At 42.7% G+C, this 24589-nt stretch overlaps 1 protein-coding gene and 1 pseudogene across 1 annotated transcript in view; both read right to left on the bottom strand.

Annotated features, from left to right (window-relative positions):
• Positions 1–1604: 1604 nt before the first annotated feature.
• Positions 1605–2343, bottom strand: LOC107284869 (annotated as a pseudogene).
• LOC107284868 overlaps positions 1605–24589 on the bottom strand; it is a 35084-nt gene continuing 12099 nt past the window's right edge. The window contains exons 4-5 of the mRNA XM_015812987.1: positions 19409–19472; positions 1605–3103 (exon numbers count right to left, since the gene is read on the bottom strand). Of these exons, the coding sequence (XP_015668473.1) occupies positions 2349–3103; positions 19409–19472 (819 nt within the window). The 3' untranslated portion in view covers positions 1605–2348. The remainder of the gene's footprint in view (positions 3104–19408; positions 19473–24589) is intronic.

Here is a 24589-nt window from a genome sequence, read left to right as displayed (position 1 = left end):
GACTTTCTCTTGCCCCATTGGTACCAAGTCTGGACATTTGGCCAGGGTAGTATTTAACTCTTTGGCTGCTTTTGTCCAGTGGGGTGGACAGTGAAGAGGTTGCTGAAAAGGAGCTGGAGACTTCAGGTGATATGGGAGCACTGCCAGGCTGGGTGGAGACATCTGTGGATCTGTTTCCTCCTGCTTGAAACCATACTGGTGCTGGAAAGTTGCTCTCTGTGTTGCAGTTGGATACTTACCTGTTGGTTTTGCCCTTGGGACTCGGGTAGTGGACACTTTGCAACACTGCCAATGTTTTAATTTTTGTCTAATTATGGGTGCTGCTTCTCACCCATAAAGCTTTTCATGGCATAGGGCCTGATTGTTTGAGCAACCAATTGTCTCCAGTTATTTCTGATCATCCAGCGAGACTGGACAAAGTGGATGTACTTCAAGTCCTATTAAGTAATTAAGCAGCGTGCCTTCTCTGTGCGAGAGGTATATTTTGTCTTTGGAACACTTATGAATTCCTTGGTTTGGGTTTCCCCCCCCACACACACAGACACCTTTAATTGTAAGATGCCCAGAATAATTGGGAAATATGTGGCCTATAAACTGTATGAATAAACAAACAATAATCAAGCTACTGATGCTGGTATTCAAGCCCATTTTAATTTTATTAGCTGCCTTGATTCCTTTGTCAATGCAAAAAGTGAAGATAAGTTATTTAAAAAAATAGATTAAATACGTATTTGAAACACATGCTATATATTTGGTATATCTTTAATATTACAATTTGACAGAATGCGAAATGTCCCCTATCATTTGTATAATGCCGTTTCTCATTTTAGTGAGCAAAATAATTACCCAAAGGTGTCGTTAGTTGAATGTACGTTCCAAGACTCAGAAATTATTTCTTTCCCTCTTCCCTCTTTAGAGTTTAGAATTAAATTGTGGCAGAGTGGAGGACAATTCTGAACATACAGTATTCAAACCGGAGAGCCACAACTAAGTAGTGATGTAAAATCCCACATAAAAACCCAGGTTTAGAGTTATTTAAAGCTACTTTTCCCAATCCTAGTCTTTTTGGGTTTCTGTATGCCAGTGCCATCGCCCGCGTTATGCTTACAGATTATGGAAGGTTTGGGATTATAAAACCTATCATTCCCAGGGTATTCTCCAAGAAAGGACCCAGAGTTTGGGGAATCCAATATCTAACAGTCTTGGAGACCTCCATATCCTTCACAGCATCCTCCCTTGTGGAAATGATAGGGGGTTGTAATCACAGAAAGTACCAAGCTGCTAAAAAAACTTAAAATTGACTGCTTCCCATCTTGAATTTACAGATCACTCTTGCTTTCTATAAAGCTGTAAGCTCCACCCACTACTGATAACAATCCTGCTACTGTTTCCTTAATTGCAAGATAAAAGACAGGTGAGTCAAGAACATAGTCAGTTATGTACATGGTTGTTCAATCCTGTCTGCTTTTTTCTAAAACACACTTTCCACATCCATCAAATTAGGGGTCAAAATGAGTTCAGGGGTATTATCATATGATGAACATCATCTCTGCACCACAAAGATAAACTGGTTTTAGCTCCTTTTCCCAGAGAAATCAGATTTGTTTTAGATTTATAGCCAGTTTTATTACACAGAATTTAAGTTTATTAATTTTACTTAATAAACTTATCAAGTAAACTTTTACTTCTTTACTTCTCATGTTCTGGCATGCTTCTAATTATGTCAAAGTCACCTGGGTCAATTATAGCAAGTGTACATACTCTGTAATACTTCCCACAAGTTGTTCCCAGTTCAATATTGTTGCCACTGTAGTTATGCACAACAGTTTTGGCATAGAACTCAATTTCTGACTTTCTCGAAGCAGCACAGTTATTGGTTAGGATAACATATACTAGTTTGTTTATATCCAAGTACATATTTACCTTATTTCGTAACCAGCTGGAGTCTTGAATTTATCGATTCTAAAGACATCTTTATCTTTTTGGTGGCCACCATCTCGGCCCTGCCGTTGCCAGAGGAACGCTTCCAAGTTGGCCAGTCAATGAAAAAAGGCCCAGGAAAGTCAGAATTGATGTCAGAAGGGGAAAAAGTGTTTGCTACAGAAGTGGAAGGGTAGTATTTCTAGAACCAGGATTTTTGAAAAGATGGAAAATAGTAGCAGCTTGAATTGGTTTAAAAAAAAAAGCTTACATTTCAGTAACTCTTCACTAGCACATATATACCACAGAGATTTATGAACACCATATGAATGTACCTAACTGACCTTTCTGTGTAAGTGCATGATACTTATAGTTGCCCATTTAGATTAGAACATACAGTACGCCTTCCAGTTTAGAAAGAGATGCACCTACAAGTCCCCAACCTGCATCTCACCATCAATGTTCAGGCTTTCATAGATGTGCTCAAAACATTTTTCTGGAATGGGTGGGGGTTCTTCCTCTTCTTGTTTCTTAGGCTCATCATGATTTTCAGGTTGCGCTGACTGAAGTGCTTTGGTACGCTTGCACACTCGAGCATACATGGCACTTAGTCTCCTTGAGTCAGACTCAAGCTGAGCCTGAGGGGCCTCTTTCTCAGGTGCCATGTCCTGCAACTGGCCATATGACTCCTGGCATGTTTCAGCTGGAGACAATTGCGCATGCATGTTGTTGGATCCTGCAGCTTCAGAATCTTTCCCACCAAGCTCCACAGGCCCTGCTCCAAATCTTAGTGTCGTGGCACAGATCGAATTATTATTAGCTGCCATCTGACAGCCTGTCCTTCCTTCCAACCAATCCTTGCTATATAATTCCTGTTCTTTAGTACCAATGCTTTCATAAACTTGGTTGTCTGGGTTCTGAGTCAATGGTAACATTCTAGACAGGCAGGCCTCTTTAGGAGTCACTGGGAGTTTTCTGAACTGCAGCGGGCTTGGGGATGGTTTGTTGGAACTTGGTGCTGGTGGATTCAAGTCTCTTTGATGATTCATGTTCAGTTTCTCCATCCTTTGTTGGCTTGAGTTAACTACCTGTGTGTATTTTGGAGAGTCTGCATTTCCTTGCTGAAGCTCTGAAGAAAATCCATTTGATTGCTGCTTTGCTTGGTGACTAGGCAAAGTGTTACCTGTACAGAAAAATATTACTTTAATTATACATTGCTTGAGATGCTTTTACAAGAGATGGGTTAGGCAATTTAATACACATTAGAAGTGCACTGTCCTTTGTCCCCAAGGATCGATCTCTCCTGCAACAAACACACTCAGCAGACATGTGCAGGTTGGCTCTGATAAACACATTCAAGAGACCAGCACAAAATGAATAAAATCTTGTTGAGCCATCAAGTAGGATGAGCTTCAGAATAGTCCTGCTGCCCATGGACGAAAGATGTGGCACGGGCAAAGTAAAAGGAGGGAGCAATAAAATGGATGAGAACCGACTTCCTACTATAAAGTGTCAGCAAGCTGTAATTTCTAAGAGCATCTTTCAAAAGATGGCTAATCCCTGAGTATAAGATTTAGATTTTTATGCTTAGAGTGAGTTGGGAAGGTTTACTGTATATGAATTCTGTTGGAGAACTGGATAGAGAAGGGGAATGTGGACAGATGTAGACTATGTTGATAGGCTGATGATACATGAGAAAAGAATGCAATGCTTTGGAACAGCGGTTCTCAACCTATGGGTCGTGACCCCATTTGGGGTCGATCGACCATTTCACGGGGGTCACCAAGCAAGGCTGTCCGCCATTTTTTTCCCCTTTTCCAGCGGGTGCCTTACCTCCCTTGAGCTGGGCCAGCTGGTGGTCGGCCTGCTCCGTCTCTGCCGCTTGCCAGCTACGCCTCGGCCAGCGCAGGGGCAGAACCACGCATGCGTGGCGCTCCCAGGCGGGGAAAGTCCTCGACTTACGACCGGTTGGGTAGTCCTCGACTTACGACCGGTTTAGTCCTCGACTTACGACCGGTTGGGGGTCGCGGCATTAAAAAGGTTGAGAACCACTGCTTTGGAAGAAGGAAGCTGTAAGTAGATATTAGAGGTTGGCAGAAAGAGCTTGAAATTGTACCAGGATGGAAATTATATTATTACAACATTGCCTATCAATGCCACCAGAGGAGTAAGACAGGAGTAGATGCAGCACGATCAATGGTTAGAGATAGATATAGAAATAGCCACCAACTGTGCTTTTATTTTTATTTTGTTCTGTTAAATCTTGTCTACATTCTTATCATACTATTTTATGTAATTATTTTGGGGTTATTTAAATGTGTTTTATATGTTTATTTTAAGAAAGAAATTACCAGGAATTTATGGAGATTATAATACCGAAACAAATAAACAAATAAGTAATCTTTGAACCAATACCAATCTTCCTCTTTCTATGTCACTTAAATATTTAGCTAACCTATCAAGATTAGATATAGACATTTTGACTTTCTGTTAAGGCACCTATAAACACCTAGCAATGCATGGGGCGGTATGTCCAATGACCCTTAAGGGGGAAAAGCACCAAAACAGGAGAGCAGTTGTAATGAGCATCAACGGGGGAACTGAGGTAGAGAACAAAACATGTCAAAACCCCCCCCCCCCATCCTTGAGAGGGGTCTTCTCTACGTTCTGTGCCAGTTAACACATGCTTCGGGAGGCATGCAAAAGAATTAGCACAGGCCGGAATCTGGGCACCTTTTGTAGGTTGTCAATTGCAGAGGCCAAGCACATTTGGCTGAATGCCAACACTTGTAATGAGTTTGTTCCTTTTGTTAAGTACTTAAGCGAAAGAGCAGGTTTCAACACTGTCTGCAGAAGCTGTCAAGAGACTTGCTGAGCAGGTTTCCTCTCCTAAAGATAAAATAACTAAGAGCATTTGTGTCTAGCAGGCTGGCCTTGAACCAGTAAGACTTTAAAGGCGGTTCCTGTATTCCTACACCCCTCCCTCCCAACCTTACAGCAGCTGGCCTGGGGTGGTGAGTGGGGGATGGAAGAGGGAAATAATGCAATGGGGAAACTTAACCCTCTGATCCAGTCCAGCAGCTCCGATAAAAATCAGAATTTGACGTTTCCTTCAAGTGAACAGAACATTTGGGAAGATTCTACCGTGCCTCACTTTTGCTGGAAGAGTATCTTGGTGTTTTCTCTTTCCTAGTAATATTGTCCTTTGTTTTTTACATGTGAAACAGTGAAAACTTAAAAGCATAGTAAAACTCTTCTACTGCCATTCTGTCTCTAGTTACCAAACAAACGCAACACTTAGATTTCACGCACACACCTCAGTACATTAAAGGCGGCAAACATTTCTATACATTTCTCTCTGCAAACGTTTCTCCACAAACATCAGAAAGGTCCGTCTTCCCAAACTGGTAAAACTATTATGGGAGGTGAAGCAGGATAACTCAGTAGCTATCTGCACAGATATCTTAAACAGATATCTTAAACAGTAAGATAAAAACATTAATATGTTTATTTATGGCTTTTTTTAAAAAAAAAAAGGTGGCTTTTTAATGAAAAGTGTCCTAAAAACAGATACTGTGGCAAAATGTCATTATCAGAAATCACTCTTCATGCAGCAACTGAGATTTTACAAAATGCTGTTTTATTTTTTAATAAGAATACAAGTATATTACTTATATGTCACCCAACTTTTTTAATAATTTTATTAAAAGTTTTATGAAAGAACATTAAAAACTAATACAAACTTATATAAAGAAAGAAAAAAAATCAAAGAGAAAGTTAAAAGTGCAAGCTAAAAGCAAAATAGAAAGAAAAAAAGATACTGTGGCTTCTGATCTTCTTTAGAGCACTTATAAGTGCAATTATAAATTTACCTCTTTCTATAGTGTTACAACGTCTCTCTTCTTTCTATAATCTATCCTATCTAATCATAAAAACCATAAATCACAAGCTCTTTTTTTCTGTTTTAAACATAAAGTCCATAAGAAGTTTCCACTCAGCAATAAATGTGGATATTGTCTTTTCTCTAATCAAATAAATCAATTTGGCCATCTCAGTGAATTTCATCTTCACCAACCATTCCTTCATTATATGTATTGCCAAATCTTTCCCTCTTTGTGCATACAATAATCTTGCTGCAGTTATCATATACCAAAACAAAGTTCGAAGATTTTTTCCAACTGTTTGCCCATCAATCCCAAAAGAATGACCCCTGGTCTCAATTGTATATTAATCTTTAAAATCTTCTGAATATATGCATTTGAATCCAGAATTTTTTTAAAAATTTTTACACATCCACCAAGCATGGTACAATGTCCCTTCTTGTTGTTCACATTTCCAACATGTATTTGAAATGCCTTTATATATTCTTGGAGTTTCTAGAGTACATATAGGCCAACTCTCAATGACTCTGGGAGGCAATAACAATCAAAGAAATTATAATAAAATTACTAACCATAAAGATCAAAGATAAAAGATGGCAAATATCATGAAGTGAGGGATCTCATGCTCCCACACTGAATGCTTGGGTAAAGAGCCAGGTCTTCACGGCTCTTCTACACAACAGGTGGGGCCCATCTTGAGAGAGGCCTCAATTCAGAGGATAGGGGCTGCTTCAGAGAAGCCTGTAGCACCTCCAATCCACACAGCACAAATACAACATTAATAATGTCCAACAACTTCCTAATAGCAAATCTGTCTTTTATTCATTTTTAGTACAGGAAGCTTTTAGATCAGGGGTCCCCAATCCTCGGGCCGTGGCCCACTACTGACCGTGCCCTATTCAGAACCAGGCTGTGTAGATGGTGGTGTGCACATGTGCACACAGCTCAACTCACACAAGTTGAGTTGCATGTGCATGTGTATGCGCTGGGCCGCCACTCACGCGTCCCGGTTCCCCTATCTTCTCCCCGGGCTGTCAAGCCGCAAAAGTTAAGGACCTCTGTTCTAGAAGTTTATGTGACACTTTGATGGATTTAGCAAATAGACTAAAAAAAATATTTAACTTTGAGATTTACAGGTTTATTAATCAGGGTACCTCACCCCACTATAGACACACCTTTTCTTAAAGTAAGACTTGGAAAGTCAATTCAAACTTTATACTTGAATGTCTTTTGTTGTCAGCTCTACTTAGTAGACCAGACCGGTAATCAACTCTACATGAAGCTAAGCTACTTTTATTGAGATTGGCTATAATAACAGAATTTTGAAAGTCTGACTGGCTTTACTTCCTTCTCCTTCTTACACTCCAGTGAAGCAAGAAGGCATGTAACTTGTTTATTTATTTATTTATTATTTAAATTTATATACCGCCCTATCTCCCTTACGGGACTCAGGGCGGTGAACAGGCAATAATAAAAATCACAATAAATATTGAATAAAAGCCTGCTCTAAAATACTCCATATAAAACCCCTAGCAAAGCCCAATCAAAACTACGCCAGGCCGGCCGCATGGAATAGATGGGTTTTCAAGGCTCGGCGGAAGAGCTGTGGCCTTAAAAAAAAAGTTTCAAACCCTTTTGCCTAGGTAATGATTCTACACATTTCTGTCATCTTTCTTAGTTTCTTTTTTTCTTCATTTTGTTTCATTTGTGGATATAGACTCCTCTCTCTCCTCCAAATCCAATTTCTTACTTGACTGGGAAAGATTTGTTTTCTCTGGGCTGCTTTCCATGCACAAATATAGGACATCATGCAAACAAACCAAAGCCAAAAGTCATTTTCCCACTTGGGTTTTGTGTTTATTTCTAAAATATATAATGGGCTTAGCTGAACAAACTAGACAGGCATTTCAGAATGGAGCTCTTGATAGCTTAACTTCTCCTGATTCATGTGGGTCTAACACTATCTTTGATATGCTCATTTCAAATTTGGCAGCTTCAATAGCAGTAGCACTTACACTTATATACCGCTTCATAGTGCTTTACTGCCCTCTCTAAGCAGTTTACAAAGTCAGCATATTGCCCCCCAACAATCTGGGTCCTCATTTTACCAACCTCAGAAGAATGGAAGGCTGAGTCAACCTTGAGCCGGTGAGACTTGAACTACCGAACTGCTGGCAGCTAGCAGTCAGCAGAACTAGCCTGCGGTACTGCTTTCTAACCACTGCGCGACCACGGCTCTTTGCTTCTCAAGCCTGCTTTTAAGGAGGAAGAAAACATAACTCTTTCCTGGGTTCCTTGGAATTCCTGCCCCTTAGTCAAGAATTCCTCATTTCACTCCCAGTCTCCCCCCCCCCAAATATTATAGTCTTACTCATCAACCAGTTCCCTCTGTAGATCTTCCCTTTTGAACCTTCAATCAATCAGAATAGAGCTGGAAGAAACCTTGGAGGTCTTCTAGTTTCTTGTCTTGCTTTCTGCTGCTTTGGAAAATAAGTTGACCTCCTCTTCTTGGTGGCAGCCCCTCAAATATCATGTCACCCCTAGTCCTTCTTTTCTTTAGACTAGCCATACTCCGTCTCTGCAACTGTTCTTCATATGTTTTAATCTCCGGGCCTTTAATCATTCTAGATCAGGGGTAGGCAACCTTGGCTCTTTTATGACTCGTGGACTTCAACTCCCAGAATTCCTGAGCCAGCCATGCTGAGGGAAAAGGGAGAGGTTTCCAAGCTGGCTGAGCCATGCTGGCTCAGGAATTCTGGGAGTTGAAGTCCACGAGTCATAAAAGAGCCAAGGTTGCCTACCCCTGTTCTAGATGCTCTTCTCTGCACTTTTTCCAAAGTCTCAACATCTTTTTTGTAAAGTGTTGGCCAAAACTGGATGCAGTATTCCAGGTGTGGTCTTACTAAGGTTTTATAAAGCGATCCTAATATGTCACGTGATTTTGATTCTATGCCTCTGTTTATACAACCAAGAATTATATTAGATTTTTTTGGCAGCTGCAGCACACTGCTGGCTCATTTTCAAGTGATTGTCTACTAGGACTCCAAGGTCCATCTCACAGTTACTGTTTTTGAGCCAGGTTTACCTACTCTGTATTTAATATTTAATCTATATTAATATTTAATATATTACTATAATATATTAATTTTATATATTAAATATATTAATATATTTAATGTACTTAATCTGAATTTAGCCTGATTGCTCCTATCAGACCTTCAGTTGCAGATTCCTCCTCCAACAGTGCCTGAATTCACATAGCATTTCAGTCCAGGTAGCACAAATACAACATCACATATGTCCAACCACATCCCCCTTTGCCTGGAAGATCTGTCCTTTAACCTGTTTTTATAAAAAGGCAATTGGGACCGCTCCTTGGCATCATAATTAGGCAGGATCTGTATGATTTGGGCAACAGACAAATGTTACAATTCTGTCCCAATCAGAGCATCTTATGCTACCACAATATTATACTGTATAATGGTGTTTTGTTTTGGCACTTTTTTTAACTTGTACACTACTTAGAATTGGCCATTTGAATAGTTTAAACAAAAAGTTAATTTCCAAGACAAAAACAAATATGAAAAAAAAATCTTTCCTAATTTAGCAGGGGGCCAAATCTTATCTCTTAACTTTCACCACTGAGATGAGTAACAGCTACGCAGATTCTGTCGGTGATGTTGGTCTGTCCCTTACCCTTAGGACTTGTACCTCATCATTTATTTAACAATATACTCTGTGCACAAATGATAACATTTGGGAGAGCAAGGTTGTTAAAATTTAGAACTACTTGTTTTGCAGCAGAATGAGAATTCACTAGCCCTAATTTGACACAAACCATCTTGATAAATTTAAAGAGAGGAACACAAAATAGATTCCCACCTTCGGATTGACCTAGCCAATTATTAAAAATATAAACAGGAGACGGATGTCCATGACGGAAGGAAGGCAGAGAGGCCAAGAGCCTCAGAGGCTTCCTTGAAGGCCAAAAAGTAGCTGTGCCAACTGGCCAACATCATCTTCTCTCCTCTGCCTGCTCACTAAACGCTCCTTTCTCCTCACTGTGAAACATTCCTGAAGGAAAATTCCTGCTGCAAATCTGCTTTAATGCTGCAAGAACTGAAACCTCTAGTGCTATTGCTTAGGTTCAATATGGAGGTCCACTTGGTCCAAGGTTAGTTTGTTGTATGGCTAAGCACTTTGATAATGAAGAACACACTATAGCAGGGGTGTCAAACTCGCAACGTCATGCGACATGTTGCGATACATCGTGACTTTTTTTGCCATTGCCGGCAATGGGGTGGACGCAGTTTTGCTATGTTGCATCCGGCCCGTGGGCCGGCAGATTGACACCCGTGCACTGTAGTATTGGACAGATACAAGTGCAAATCACACTCTTCTTCTGAGTGACTTTGAACTAGTCCCTCTCTTCCAGCAACCTACTTCATGTCAAAATAAGGAGACTCTCCCTGCTTCGAGATCCTAACCTAAAGGAATGTGGAATTAAATGAAATGTAATCATTCAAAATGATGTTTATGTCCATTTACACTGGATTAAGCACGACTTGATTTTTATAAATTAATTATGCACAAACAGCTACAAAACATGGGGGATGTTCACATATTGTACTAGGCTACAGTTTGTTTTAACCATAGTTTTTCACCACATTACAATTTGTTGAATTCTCTTTTTTTTTTTTTTTTGTTCTTTCAGGTCAATCTTGACTCCTGGAATCTGCCTGGATAAGTCCCTGCAGTTTTCTTGGCAGAGATTTTCGGAAGTAGCTTGCAGATGCCTCCTTCCTAGGGTTGAGAGAGAGCAACTCACAAAGGTCACCCAGCTGGCTTCAAGCCTAAGGCGGGACTAGAACACAGGGTCTTCTGGTTTCTATCCTGGTGCTTTAACCCCTAAACCAAACTGGCTCTCATATATACTGCTAAGCCATACAACCACTATTGATAATCTACGTTGGCTGGATTCACCATAATCTGTAAAACCGAAATCAACAATACAAGCCTCCCAAGATGGGGGGACTTTAAATTTAATAAATAAACAATGCATGTTGGCTTAATGTTCTCTATACACAAATCAGCCTTTTCTTCATTGCATCTGTCACCTCAATCGCTTGTTCTATAAAAGTTGAAGCATACTGTCCAGTCTTCTCCTTTGCTGCCCATACATAATAAAGTTATCTTTGAACATTTTTCCCATGCTGTTTGTTATTTTATCAATCTTTCTTCACTAGCACCATCTTTTCTCCAGAGGTTTAATCTGCCAAAATAAAGCCCAAATCTGCGTATGTCAGGAACTGTTAGGATTCAAACTGGAAACTTCTGAATCTGTAACTTCCCTATGCCACAACCATTAGAGCTTAAAGGAAGAGTAATGCACTATTAAATCTCCTCAGCTCCCAGCCAGCTGTCAACTCTTCTCCAGTTTGGCCCTTGGATTTTCTGGACTACCTAAAGGGCTTCCAGTATGAATGAGCCTTTGCTGAGCAACAAAATCTTTCCAAGTGGGTTTGCTTCTGGATGTACCTTGGGCAGCCCTTTCTTCATGATTTGACCTCAGCTCTGATCCCAGCCTTGCTCTTCAATGCTTGTTCTTGCATCACCCTCAGCTCGCTCCCTTGATCTGTTCCTTGACTTTGACTTCCTGCCTCAGTTCCTTCCTGACTCCTTTCTGGAACAGTCCCCACAATGCAGCTCCATCTAGCCCTTCCATGTGAGTCTTGTCTCTCCCTTTATTAGGATCACAAGTATCAGCCTGTCTTCTTTCCTCTCTTTCTGCCTATTTGCGCTCCCACTGGTATCCTTTATGCTTCTTTACAGAAACATTTTCATTTTCCTGCAGAAAGTGGGATGTTTGGTTTTACTTGCACTCCCTCCTCTTCACTTAAAAGGGGTGAGCTGTGCATTGTTCCAAGTCTTCATTCCTGCTCTGCAGCCAGGGTGGGGAAGTCGTGTCAATACACAACACCTGGTCCAAGCCAGGACCATTTGCCCTAAATGTGTTGCCGTTTTAACTCTCCCAATAACCTGGTGTCTTCTCAGCCAAGTTGCAAAGAAAACCGCAATGACTCATCAGACTTGGCAGAGCTTTGTGCCTTGGGTGTCCAAATCCACACAAGCGTGCATGCACACACACACGCACACACACACACACAGAGATAGAGTCCACCCCACATCTGAATCCCACAAATGACACGCTACAGTTTCAGGCTTTGGAGCCACCCTGTCTCCTACTTCTCTCCTATTCCCTGCCCTGGTCACATGCAGAACAAGGAGTTGGGGATTCAGCCCTGTTGCAAAGTAGCTGTAGTTTAAGGCTGGGAATTGAGCTGGCTGCAAACTTTGTCTCACAGGCCTTGTGCTGTTTAGCCAACAGCAGTTTGGTGTTAAGTTACGCTGGACATGTAGAAGTCTCTGGGGAAACAGTAGCAAAGAAAGAAACATGCTCAGCCCTGGAGTAGAGCATTAACTCTTTCTATCCCGAAAGAAAAGAAAAGAAAAGAAAAGAAAAGAAAAGAAAAGAAAGAAAGAAAGAAAGAAAGAAAGAAAAAGAAAGAAAGAAAGAAAGAAAGAAAGGGGGGAGGGAGGGAGGGAGGGAGGAAGGAAGGAAGGACTTTGCATATTCCACTTAATATTTGAACTGGAAGACGAATTTCAAAACGAGTGATGAGTTTGGATTCTTTACTGCACCTAAGGTGGCAAACTAATTTTAGAGTTCAGGAGAGATTGGGAGGCAAACAGCTCTGACTTGCAGCATAGGGAAGCAGCTGGAGAAATGGGCTGGGTTAGGTTGCTTTTGAAAGGGACAGTTTTAAAGTCTACAGGATGAGGAAACAACACATTTTACATTGTAAAACTTTGCTTTTTTAAATTGCTTTCAGATCCTCTGTGAGACCACAATCATTCCTGGAAAGAATCTTCCACAATTCTCTTGATAATTGGCTGATAATTGAGTTTAGTTAGTTATACTCCTTTAACCTGTTCTACTCCTAGAGATAACATTGTGGGAGATACCCAAGCATTCTGCCTTGAACTTTTAGAGAAATTGAATGGAAATGCAATAAATAAAATAATAGATAAGCAGAGCATGGCAGATACATCAGACAGAATAATTAGGACGTTATTAAAACTGGCAGTAAATGAACATTCAGCTGCCAGTTTCATACATACAAGTTAAAGGATAAACCTCACTAAAAGCAAGACTTTCTCCCAAATAATGCATAGGGTTAAGTTGTATTTTTCTCCTTTACCTGAGAAAGGGACACTACGGTACTTAATTTCTCTAGTCCAGGCCCACAAAGTTCAAATGCAGGACTTCAGGATATTGAGCCAGAGTCATAACCCCACAGTTCAGATATATAATCAGAGTAGAAGAGTAGAGAGACAAATTAGTTCCCAAATTCCAACTGATTGGAAAGGTTTACCAAAGGAGTAAACCTTCTCCTTCCTTCTTGATGACTTTCTTCTCTAGCAACATTAAGCCAGTGGGACCTTTTGAAACTATCCATCTATTACTAACTATTTGACATGCTGCAGCATCAGGTTTTCTTCCATAAAGAACTGCAGCTCTCAGGATCAATTATTGCCATTAGTCAAGACAGAGTCAGGAAAAGAGACAGTTAATGGTGGCCCTAGGGCAGGGGTAGGCAACCTCGACTCAGGAATTCTGGGAGTTGAAGTCCATGAGTCATAAAAGAGCCGAGGTTGCCTACCCCTGCCCTAGGGATTGAACTGGTGGCCTCTCCTTTAGCATACTGCTGAAATACCAAACGGGAACGTGAGGGGGGGGAAAGGAGAGGGCCCATGCCATGAGGTCAAGGCCTAAAGGTGTTAAGAAGAATGCTTGACAGACAATCACATCCAGATCATCCCTGTGCCTGGTATAAGAAAGCATGAAAAAAATTACTTTATTAATTTAAATCTCACCCATCTCACAGCAGCTCTGGGAAGCTTACAATGTAATCAGAAGTTTAAAATAGTGCTAAAACCCATTAAAATGAAAATAAAAAGATTAAAAGTTAAGAACAAATATGATGGGCAGTTTGGGGTTGCCGGTCATCTTGGTTCTTGGTTGAATTTACTCTTCCTGATCAGCCACTCCCAATGCAGCAGAGCACTGCCAGGGCCCCAGGACAAGCAGCAGAGCCAAGTTCTTAGGCTCTTCCGGAAGGCCAGGAGTGTAGAGACAGACCTCACCTCTGATGGGAGAATATTCCAGAGGATGGGGGCCACAGCAGAAAAGGCTCTTCTCCTGGACCCTGCCAGCTGAAATTCTGTGGCTGATGGGATCTAAAGTAGGCTCTTTCTGCTGGAATGAGTGGGGCAGGTTAGTCCCATTGGGGTGATGCGGTTCCTCAGATACCCTGGACCCATGCCACAGAGGGTTTCAAAGATGATGAGCAATATAGTAGTCCTTGACTTATGACCACAATTGAACCCAACATTTCTGTTGTTAAACAAGACAGTTGTTAAGTTGGCTTCCCCATTGACTTTGCTTATCAGAAGGTCGCAAAAGGTGATCACGTGGCCCCAGGACGTTGCAACTGTCATAAATACCAGTTGCCAAGGGTCCAAGTTCTGATCGCGTGACGGTGGGGATGCTGTAACAGTCATCAAGTAAAAAATAGTCAAAAGGCACTTTTTTCAGTGCCACTATAACTTTGAACGGTCGCTAAACAAATGGTTGTAAGTTGAGGACCTTGAGTGGGATCCGGGAGCAAACTGGTAACAGTGAAGGTCAGGTAACAGTGGCGTTACATATGCCACTCAAGGGGCTTCCAGAATTGTCTGTGCTGCTGCGTTCTGTACCAGATGTAGCTTCCAAATGCTCTTCAGGGGTAGCCCCACAAAGAGCACGTTGCAGAAATCCAACTGGGAAATGACCAGGGCAGGAGTGATTGTGCACAGGGCCTCACAATCCAGGAAAGGATGCAACTGATTCTCTCTTAGCCACAACTGTCACCTGCTCTTCAATAACAGATTAAAAGAATCTGTTGCTTGCTTTTAGTTTTTGCAATTGTTTTTATTGACTTAGCATTGCTTTTACTGTTTTTCATTGCATTTTGTTTTGTAATCTTTTATGTTTTTCCACTATACTGAAAAAGAATGCTATACAATATTGTTTGCAGATAGGACAAAAGCAAAACTAGAAAGTATTTCTAAATTGTGAGTTATTTATTCTGATTGAAAAACCTGTCCAATCAAAGCAAACCACTGTTCACGTTAGCAGTGTAATTTATATGCTGTATTTATTCAGTGGGTACTACAGAATTTGCTCCCAAAGATGCAAAGGACTGTAGCCTCAGTCAATGCTATAAAAATATCATTGTAAAACCTGAGCTGTAAAGTTAAGCATTTCATATAGCAATGAGGATACAACAAAGTTTATCTGAAATCTGTTTAAAATCAGATCTGTTTACTTATATAGGTCAGCTAACTTGTGGCTCTGGTTTAGCCATCTTTCTCTCTTTCTTTTGAATTAATTTGAATTGATTTTTTTCCCCCTTGCAAGCTTTAACAGGAGATGCCTTGATTTTTAGATCATATCAAACGACTAGCCTGGAGATGTGAGTGTGCTTCAAATGTGTTTGCTTTTAATTTTCATTAAAAATATGAACACACAAACACGCATGCATGCACCTTGTTTATGTAGGAGTTTTGCTCCAAGCAACAATGGTGGAGGAAAGCTCCTAAAGATCATACTTTCTCATTTTACAAAAGTTGGCAAGCATATAAACTGAACACCCAGTTCAGATCTGGAAGGGAAGGATATATATCTCTGTGGAGCACTGCCTTCAAGGCATAAGGCTATTCATGGATGAAAAGCTATTGTTTCAGCAGGAAAGTGAATTTCCCCTTTCACTGCTGGCCTGCACTGCTGGCCAAAGGCAAGGAGGGAAAACAATTCTTTCTCACGCTCCTGTGGAAAGTGAAATGTCATACAAGTCCAACACAACCAACATTTATTTTACAACCCAGTAAAAGGAATCTCTTTGGGGAAGGATCACCAAAACCCTCTGGGTCACCAATTATTCTTGGTGAACCTTTCACAAAGCTTTTCTCCACAGATCTCTTAAGTTGCTCTCTACTCATCCTTGAGCCAAAAGAACTAAACCAGCATAAAATCTGCTCTCTCCACTGCCCATGTTTATCTTCCTCTACGGTTCTGACTTACTGCCAGATAACACTGTCTTGGGTGTGCCAGAGCACGCTGAGCGCAGCTGTTGGTTAAAATGTGGTTTTACTTCCCTCCCCTTTTCTTAATATTATTAGCCAGGAGGAACCATCACACTTCTGTGATTAGTGGATGGTTTGGCAAATGGCTAGATCCCTCAGTTTTCCTAGCTATCATACTCTGATACAGCTACAGGCACTGGATAGTTGACATATGAGCATCGAGGCTGTTTGTAAAGCAAGAATGACTTTGATTTTTAATAGACAGCTTCTCCAGCCTTTCAGCTGCTAGGTGGGCTTGTTTTAACATGGATTCAGTGGGTTTTCAAAAGACCGCTAAACCAACACTTCTTCCTCACCAGTTGGCCTCCTTTACCACACAAATCAGGTGCTAGGCTTGCAGATTATTGGATATTGTGTGATAAAACAGAAGAGACTGCTTCTCCTTGTAATAGCCCACAGATCAGCTGTTTTGTTCCCAAAGGAAGCCACCCAAAAGCCTGTGTGTGCGCGTGAAGATGTTACAGTATCTGATAAAGCAGCCTTTACAATGCAGCTCTTCCCCACCCCATGTTAGTGGTCCAGTGGTTCTGAGAAGTAGGAAGCACCTGGTAGCTCTCCCCTGTTCTATCTCCCTCCAGAAGAAAAAGGATCTAAAGGACAGCAGTCTGGGCTCCAGGGGAGGAAGTGTACGAAATACCAGCTTAAATGACAAATAGGTGGCGGGTCATCCTGCCTTCTACGGGCCCTCCCTAGAAGAAGAACATGAACAGAAAGCATGACACATTGCCCTCACCCTTAAGCTACCACTGGTTGCTGCTGACCTAAGAGGAAAACAATATGTTAGTTCCAGTACAGCTTACTACAAAGAGGCTATCTCAAGCTTTAGCTAAGGCATCATGGCAGAATAAAGATGTTGCCAGAAGATGTTTGTATGGTGGTAAGAAACAAAGAGAGAAAGGCCCTTAGGGAGATTAAGTGGAGGAGTCTGGAATTCTGCCAAAGCAGTGGGCAGTTCCTAATACAGAGATAATTCAGCCTGTTAATCTTCAGTGTTTTAGTTTTCAACTCCTTAGCCTTTGCATGGCCAAGTCCAGAGCAGCACGTACTTATCCTGATCTTGCTTTATATTACTATATAGAAAAGTTGCATCCCAATGGCTTTGGGAAGGGGGGAGGAGGGAAGAGAGCCAAAAGGGTTCTGAGAAGAGGCCATTCAGATTTAAATTCTAGCAGATCTCTCTCCAAAACCCAGCCACACAGTATAGCAGGATTCAAGATGTGTGAGCCAACTCAGTAAAAATCATAGTTAGAAACCAAAGTGATAATTAACCTTCTATTCAGGTGACCAAAAGACTGCCCCTTGTTACGGAGAGGTCTACTCTCCCCCTGCCCACTCTGTAACCTCCACTTCCAGGGGTCATGGGGAAGAAGCCCTAATTACAACAACACAGCAAACCCAACGCAAACTCCAATCCATCCTTCTGTTTACACTTTACAAACATTATAAAGAGATTACACATGATTAGCAATAGAAAGGACAACTGCTTGCTAAACAACAGCAAGATATAATCAATCTTGATCCTCTGTCAAGGCTCAGGCACATTCCATTTGTCAGCTGTCTTGCAGTTGCAAATAAAGGGTTTGCCTATTCCTGAGTTCTGGGGAGCCAAAGCCACCTCAGGAGCAGAAATAACACGCAAAACAGGCGAAACATCTCTGATAGGGCATGCTTATGGGATACATGGAAACTGCACAGATAGGCTGCCCAACCAATTAGAAGATTCATGTGAACCCCCATTATAGGATATTTTCATCAAAATTCAGATGGCCCAGTTTTTTTCAGAAAACTCCTCCTCCTCCTCTTCTGGCTATTCTGAAGAATCACACATTCTCTACTAAAATTACTTTGAATCTGCACAACTACTTTAGTGTCCATTCTTTGCTTTGCCATGGACCAACATATTCTACAAAGGACTCCTACTAGCTTCTTTTGTAGTCAAAGAAAAGCCAGCCTTTAACTCAGTAAGAAGCGTAGTGCAGATGGTCCCATTTAGTGACTACTCATTCAGCAACCATTCACACCGGCAGCTGTGTTGAATGAGAGGCAGTTACAATGGGTCCTCAAAGTTCTGACTGTTGCAGCACCCCACAATCACATGATTGTGATGCAAGCACTCTGCAGCCAGCTCAGATTTCTGATTGTTGCCGTTCCAGTCACACGATCATAATTTGTGATTTCCCACAAGCAAAGTCAATGGGAAAGCCAGCAGAAAGTGGCGATTGTGTGAGGGCCTCATGTAACAGCCCCCCATTCCCTGCTTAATGCTGGTAACTGGGAAATGCCAAACAGCTGTTGCTAAGCAATGTAGCCTTGTAATATTACGCTTGACCTCGCTTAGTGACAGGGTTCCCAGTCCGAATTGCAATCGTAACCCAAGCATTACCTGAATGCAACAACTTCATAGAGATTTCTAAAATCATTACCAAAATCCCTTCCACCACAGTAAGGGTAAGTTTTATGTACAACTAGATAGCAGACTGAAAGATGGGTTGCCTCCAGAAAGGAAGGCAACCCATGTTTTCTTGCTCTAGTCCAGGGGTGTCAAACTGCCAGCCTGAGGGCCAGATGCATCATAGCAAAACTGCGCCCACCCCATTGCTAGCAATGGAAAAAAAAGTCACGATACATCGCGACACGTCACGTGACGTTGTGAGTTTGACACCCCTGCTCTAGTCATTGCAAAATATTCCCACCTGCAGCTCAATCCTATGCATGCTTATGCAGAAGTAAATCTATTGCATGTGTTTTTGTTGCAATCTTTGATTTGTTATTGTAATCCACACTTCCTTAAGACAAGCCCACACTCAGTTTAGTTCCTGCCTTTTTCATTCAGGTAACAACTTCATGGATTCAGGCTGAAAAGGAGTAACTGTTTCAAAACACACAGGAATTTTAACTTAATATTCTTTAGTCTAGCCTAGAGAAGCAAGATACTCATTTTTATCAGAAATAAATCTTGGAAATTTGCAACATTGTGCTTTCCTTATATGAGTAATGACATCTACTTATATAAGGGGAAAAATTCATTCAGGGCAAGTTCAAGTTGCTCTCTATTTTCCAGCGACCAATTCCAATGAAGGTCACATTCCTTTCATTGTATTTTGAGGAAGGTTTAATATAGAGAAAAATAAAACTCCTGAGAAAATCCAGGTAATTGGAATACTTATTTACCTGTGGGGAAAAGAAACGTGACAGAAAAAAAATGTGGATACCTCTGATGTTTGAATCATAACAATAATTTGGGAGGAAAATTGCAAGTCAATGAGATTCCTTGTGCAATGTGTATTGCAAAAAGAGTACTTATTTACACACACAGCCTATTTTAAGTGTCCAAAGCACTTCATGTCCAACCACCTTACCTTTGAGTAAACACTGATCTGCAAGAGACTTTCTTTCTGGAGGCAACCCATCTTCCACTTTTGTCTGCATAAGAAACCAAACAGACCAATGAATCAAGGTATAGATTCTCAGATTCTCCTACCAAATAAGAGGACATTGCCAAGCAATGGCCTGCCTAAACGAAGGGCTTAACAAGGCCATATATGCAAAACATCTATTTTTTAAAGGAAATAAATAAATCCAAATAGGTTTGTTGAGCTGGACTGTAGTTCTGCAAGAAACAGTCGAAACAGCCTTCTTGTGATTGCTTTTGGACTGCTGCATGAGTGAAAAAGTCTACGTTAGACATGTCAAACACAAGGCCCATGGGCCGGGGCCGGCCCGCTATGTGGTTGCATGTTGCTGCCGGTCTTGCTATCCCACGTGGGTGGGCGGGGGCTGTCCCGGAGAAAGAAAAGCCTCGTGGTTGCAAGGCTGGAGGTGCTGGTGGGAGTGGTGGTGCTGATCTACAACCTGGTTGCGTCCATCAAAGCCAGAATGCGCTCAGCCTTAGATCCCCGGGCAGCCCTATCCCGCCCCCTGGGCACGCGTGCAAGTGGAGTCCGGCGTCCCTGCTGGCTGTCTTGCCCCACAGGCTGACATCACCCAGGATGCCGGCCGTTTTCTGTGTGCACACCCGGGGGGCAGGACAGAGATGGTGGGGCAGCTCCTTGCTGGTTTCAGGGCTGCCCCGTGGATCTAAGGCTGAGCGCATTCTGGCTTTGATGGACGCAACCAGGTTGTAGATCAGTGCCACCCCTCCCTCCCACCAGCACCTCCAGCCTCGCAGCCACAAGGCTTTCCTTTCACCGGGACAGCCCCCACCCACCCACGCGGGATAGCAAGACCGGCGGCAACATGGCAGCGCTGGCAATCTCTCCCCCTCCCATCACCCCTTCCTGAGTGCAGAGGAAGGAAAGAGATGAGAAGGCGAAGGAATGAACGGAGGAAAGAAGGAAGGGAGGGAGGAAGGGTGGGAGGGAGGGAGGAAGGAACAGAGGGTGGGAGGAAGGAAGGGAGGGAGGGAGGAAGGGAGGGAGGGAGGGAGGGAAAAAAGGAAGGAAGGAAGGAGGGAGGGAGGGAGGGAGGGAGGGAGAGGCAACTTGGTTGGAGATGCCCCAGTTCACCCAGTTCTGCTTCAATCCTGGATCCATTGAGACTTGGGCTCAAAGGGGAAAGCAATTTTGTGTTCTCTTTTGTCACAGACAGGACTTTATTGGCAATCCAAGTTAACACTGGTATTCTTGAATTGTGAACTCTTAGGAAAGTATCCCTTCCTTTTGTGTTGCAAACAACCATTTCCAGTGGGGAAAATAGGACAAAGCAGAGTAGGGGAAAATATTTTCCTTTGCTATATTTCCAATCTGAATTAGACCATGGCAGAGTCCCTTCAGGAGAGCTCTTTTAAGGATTATGTATTAATAGAAAAGCAACTAACTTATCTTTGTTCCTAAATGCTAAAGCTGTTGCACATAAAAAGCAGAGAAGCTCTGATCAACAATCACAGCCACCATTTTGACAGTTCTGCTGTATTGTTGTCTATGGTTTGTTCTCGGTCTACTAGCAAAAATGGCATTTGATCACAAGGCAAGGAGACATTGAGAAATGTTTCCCCTTTTGCATTTGAGCATCCAAAAAGGGACAGGAAAGGAGAAAGGGAAAGAGAAAGAGGAAAGACAAACAAAAAGAAGGAAAGAGGGGAAGAAAGAAGAAGGAAAGGTGAATGAAGAGGGAAAGAAAAAGAAGAAAGGGGAAAGGAAGGAAGGAAGGAAGGAAGGAAGGAAGGAAGGAAGGAAGGAAGGAAGGAAGGAAGGAAGGAAAATTATAATGAGAGGGAGGAAGGGTCTGAGGGAACTCCTGCCTTAGCACTTGGCCCTGAGCAGCCCTGCTGCCATTTCACCATCCCCTTGTCCCTCCTCCTGACCTCTCCTGGTGGTCTCCCATCCTATCGCTGAGCATGCTTTGGTTACATGGAGAGGGAGTGGGCTTCCCTCTGACCCACACATTTTGCTCTCCCACAACACCATGAACAACTTGGCCAAGGAGAGCAAGCACAGCAACAGCAGCCTTGGGGAGGAGGTAAGCACAGCTGGGCACCCCCTTGGGAAGTGGGGCTAGGCTAGGCTGGGCTGTGGGGTCCCTGAACTTGAGGGCTGGGTGCTTGACCTCTGCTGCCCAAGGCTCTGGGCAGCCTGTGCCATCATCCGGGGCCTCCCCACATGGCCTGAGAGGGACGGTGAGGCTCCTCCAGTGGACCATGTCCTGGCGCTCACCCTGGTCCCACCCTTCTTCCCTGGAGACCCTTGGATCTACCTCAGGCCTGCCCAGGCCCCCCTGACGTGAGCGATGCCGAGCTGGCCACGCCCACCCAGTAGGCCACACCCACCCTAGCCACACCCAACTGCCCCCCCGAGGGCAACTACAATGCTGATGCGGCTCTCAATGAAATTGAGTTTGACACTCCTGGTCTACGTTCTAATCACAGTCCGCCCTTTTTTGACAGCAGCATCAAGGGAACTTGGACACCAACTCCTTTGCTGTTAGCAGTTGCAAGAATGTAAAAGGAGATAAAAATGATAATATTTAGACATTTAGACCTTGAGGAAGTGCTAAGCAGTTGGTCAATTGCTGGTTAACAGAACACCGTCCTAGAACAATTATTCAGTAAAAACTAGAACAGAATTCTACTAATTTGGAGGCATTTTTGAGCCAAGGATAGATCAGTTTAGAATTCTTCTGGGCAACCTCTATCAGGACAAACCAAATTGAACCTAACAATTCCCATTTATGCTACATTGCTACACATCCATTCTTTTATCACTATTCTGTCTATATTGATGTAGAGATGGCAGTGTAAGTATCAGAAGAATGAAATTGGGAAAAGGAGAGGTGATCACCCTTATAAAATTGAAATGGATACATTGCTGTTTTATTCCAGAGTCACATGCTAATAAGCCAGTTGGCCAGTTTCACATATCCTATGACAGACATGTCAAACACAAGGCCCGGGGGCCAGATGCGGCCCGCAAAGTGGTTTCATGTGGCCCGCGAAGCCATCCCGGAAACAGTGAGGGAACGGCCCCCGCTGCCTTTGCCCTGGCCCTGGCCGCGTTTCTTGCCTGTTTTTCTCCCTCCCTCATCTCAAATATTTTCCCACCACTCTGTACTTAGGAAGGAAGGAAAGAAGGAGAGGGAGGGTCTGAGGGAAGTCCTGCCTTAGTCCGGTCCTGCTGCCCTTTTACCATCCCCTTGCCCCCTCCTCCTGGCCCCCCTCCTCCTGGGGGTCTCCCATCCTATTGCTAAGGAAGCTTTGGATGGACTCCTCCCATGGAGAGGGAATGGGTCTCCCTCTGACTTTGCCCTCATACCCATCATGAACAACCTGGCTAAGGAGAGCAATCACAGCAGCAGCAGCCTTGAGGAGGAGATAAGTGCAGCTAGGCACCCCCTTGGGGAAGTGGGGCTGGACTTGGTGCCATGGGTGCTCGAGGGCCAGGCTGGGCATTTGACCTCTGCTGCCCAGGGCTCCGGGCAGCCCGCACCACCATCCAGCCCCCACCCCCCTGCACGGCCCGAGAGGAACGGTGAGGCTCCTCCACTGGACCATGCCTTGGCACTTGCCCCAGTCCCACCCCCTTCTGCCAGAGACCCTCAGATCTGTCCCACTCCTGCCCAGGCACCCTTGACGCGAACGATGTAGAGCTGGCCATGCCCACCCAGTAGGCCACACCCACCCTGGCCACACCCACTCAGCCCCCTGAGGGCAACCGCAATGCTGATGCGGCCCTCAGTGAAATTGAGTTTGACACCCCTGTCCTATGATATCTTTTAAAAAGTTGGGAGTCTTTCTTCCTGTGCTCTGATGTAGCAGGTTGGTCATATTGTTGAGTTTCTAATGCCATCTAGAGGCTACAAATAGTTCCAACATGCCTTTCTGAGGAGTAGAGCAACTTTTAGAAGAGTCTACATTGGTGATTACTTGGCCAATGAGAGAGGCAGCCTGGAAACTGAGCACAGCCACGTTACCTTAGAGCAGGGGTAGTCAACCTTGGCTCTTTTATGACTCGTGGACTTCAACTCCCAGAATTCCTGAGCCAGCAGAGAACTCGCTAGTCTTAGCAACACTCAGAGCACCTTTGAGACTTTCTTGGCTCATGTATTTCACTGGATATACTGAAACATGTAGAGAAATAAATATTTCTCTTCATTTTAACATGTTACAAAAATAGGACTGCACAGATTGCAGGCTCACAGTAAAGAATAACAGGCAATGCTCTCCATGAAGCCTGAATTTACCATTAAGAATACAGAACACAGAATAATAGAGTTGGAAGGGACCTTGAAGCTTTTCTAATCCAACCCCCTGCTTAAGCAGGAGACCCTATATACCTTTTCAGACAAGTGGCTGTCCAGTCTCTTCTTAAAAGCCTCCAGTGATGAAGCACCCACAAATTCTGAAGGCAAGAAGTATGAAGACTACTACTTTGATCAAAGGAACAACTGAAGAGTTTCACTTCATAGGTTCCTATTCTACAAAGGCAAGGTCAGCTTTCAAAATTAATGAAGAATCTGCGTATACAATAACACTGAAATATCTACAAGTATGCGACTGGTGCTTTTTTTGAGAGGTCTGGAAATAAAATTTCCATCAAGAGACCTTCTCCAGATGTTCTTATCTTCTAGGTTTACAAAAATGGTCCCTAGAAAAAGAGCCTTTTTTGATGATCTATTCTTTTTATGATATTTCTTTTCCCGCAGGTATTTGCTAGCTATATATATTTTAGTTCTCCAGGATTTTTAAAATGTATCTGCTGAACTGGTTCATCCAACTCTTGTTACTGAGGTTTTATTCTGCAAATAATTGTTGTTATGGTTTTATTCTGAGAGATTTTTTTTCATTCCACTTATAGACAGATAGATAAGAAATGCATTGAGAAATGTATTCTGTAACTTTGAGGCTACAACCAGCAAGATCCTGTTTCTTTGTACAACTGATATAACTTCATTGCAACACACAGGAAAACAGCTCCCAATCTGTAAAATAAACTTAAGAATCAAAGGCTCTGATCAAAAAGCAAGAACAATTGCCATCATTTTATAAGTGTAAATACTCCAATTCACCTCACACTGGTTAGAAGTGATTGGTTGATTTGTTCAATCAG

This window comes from Protobothrops mucrosquamatus, unplaced genomic scaffold (genome assembly GCF_001527695.2).
Source record: "Protobothrops mucrosquamatus isolate PMUCROS unplaced genomic scaffold, P.Mucros_1.0 scaffold125, whole genome shotgun sequence".
NCBI lineage: Eukaryota > Metazoa > Chordata > Lepidosauria > Squamata > Viperidae > Protobothrops > Protobothrops mucrosquamatus.
This window is presented reverse-complemented; position numbering and strand designations above follow the sequence as displayed.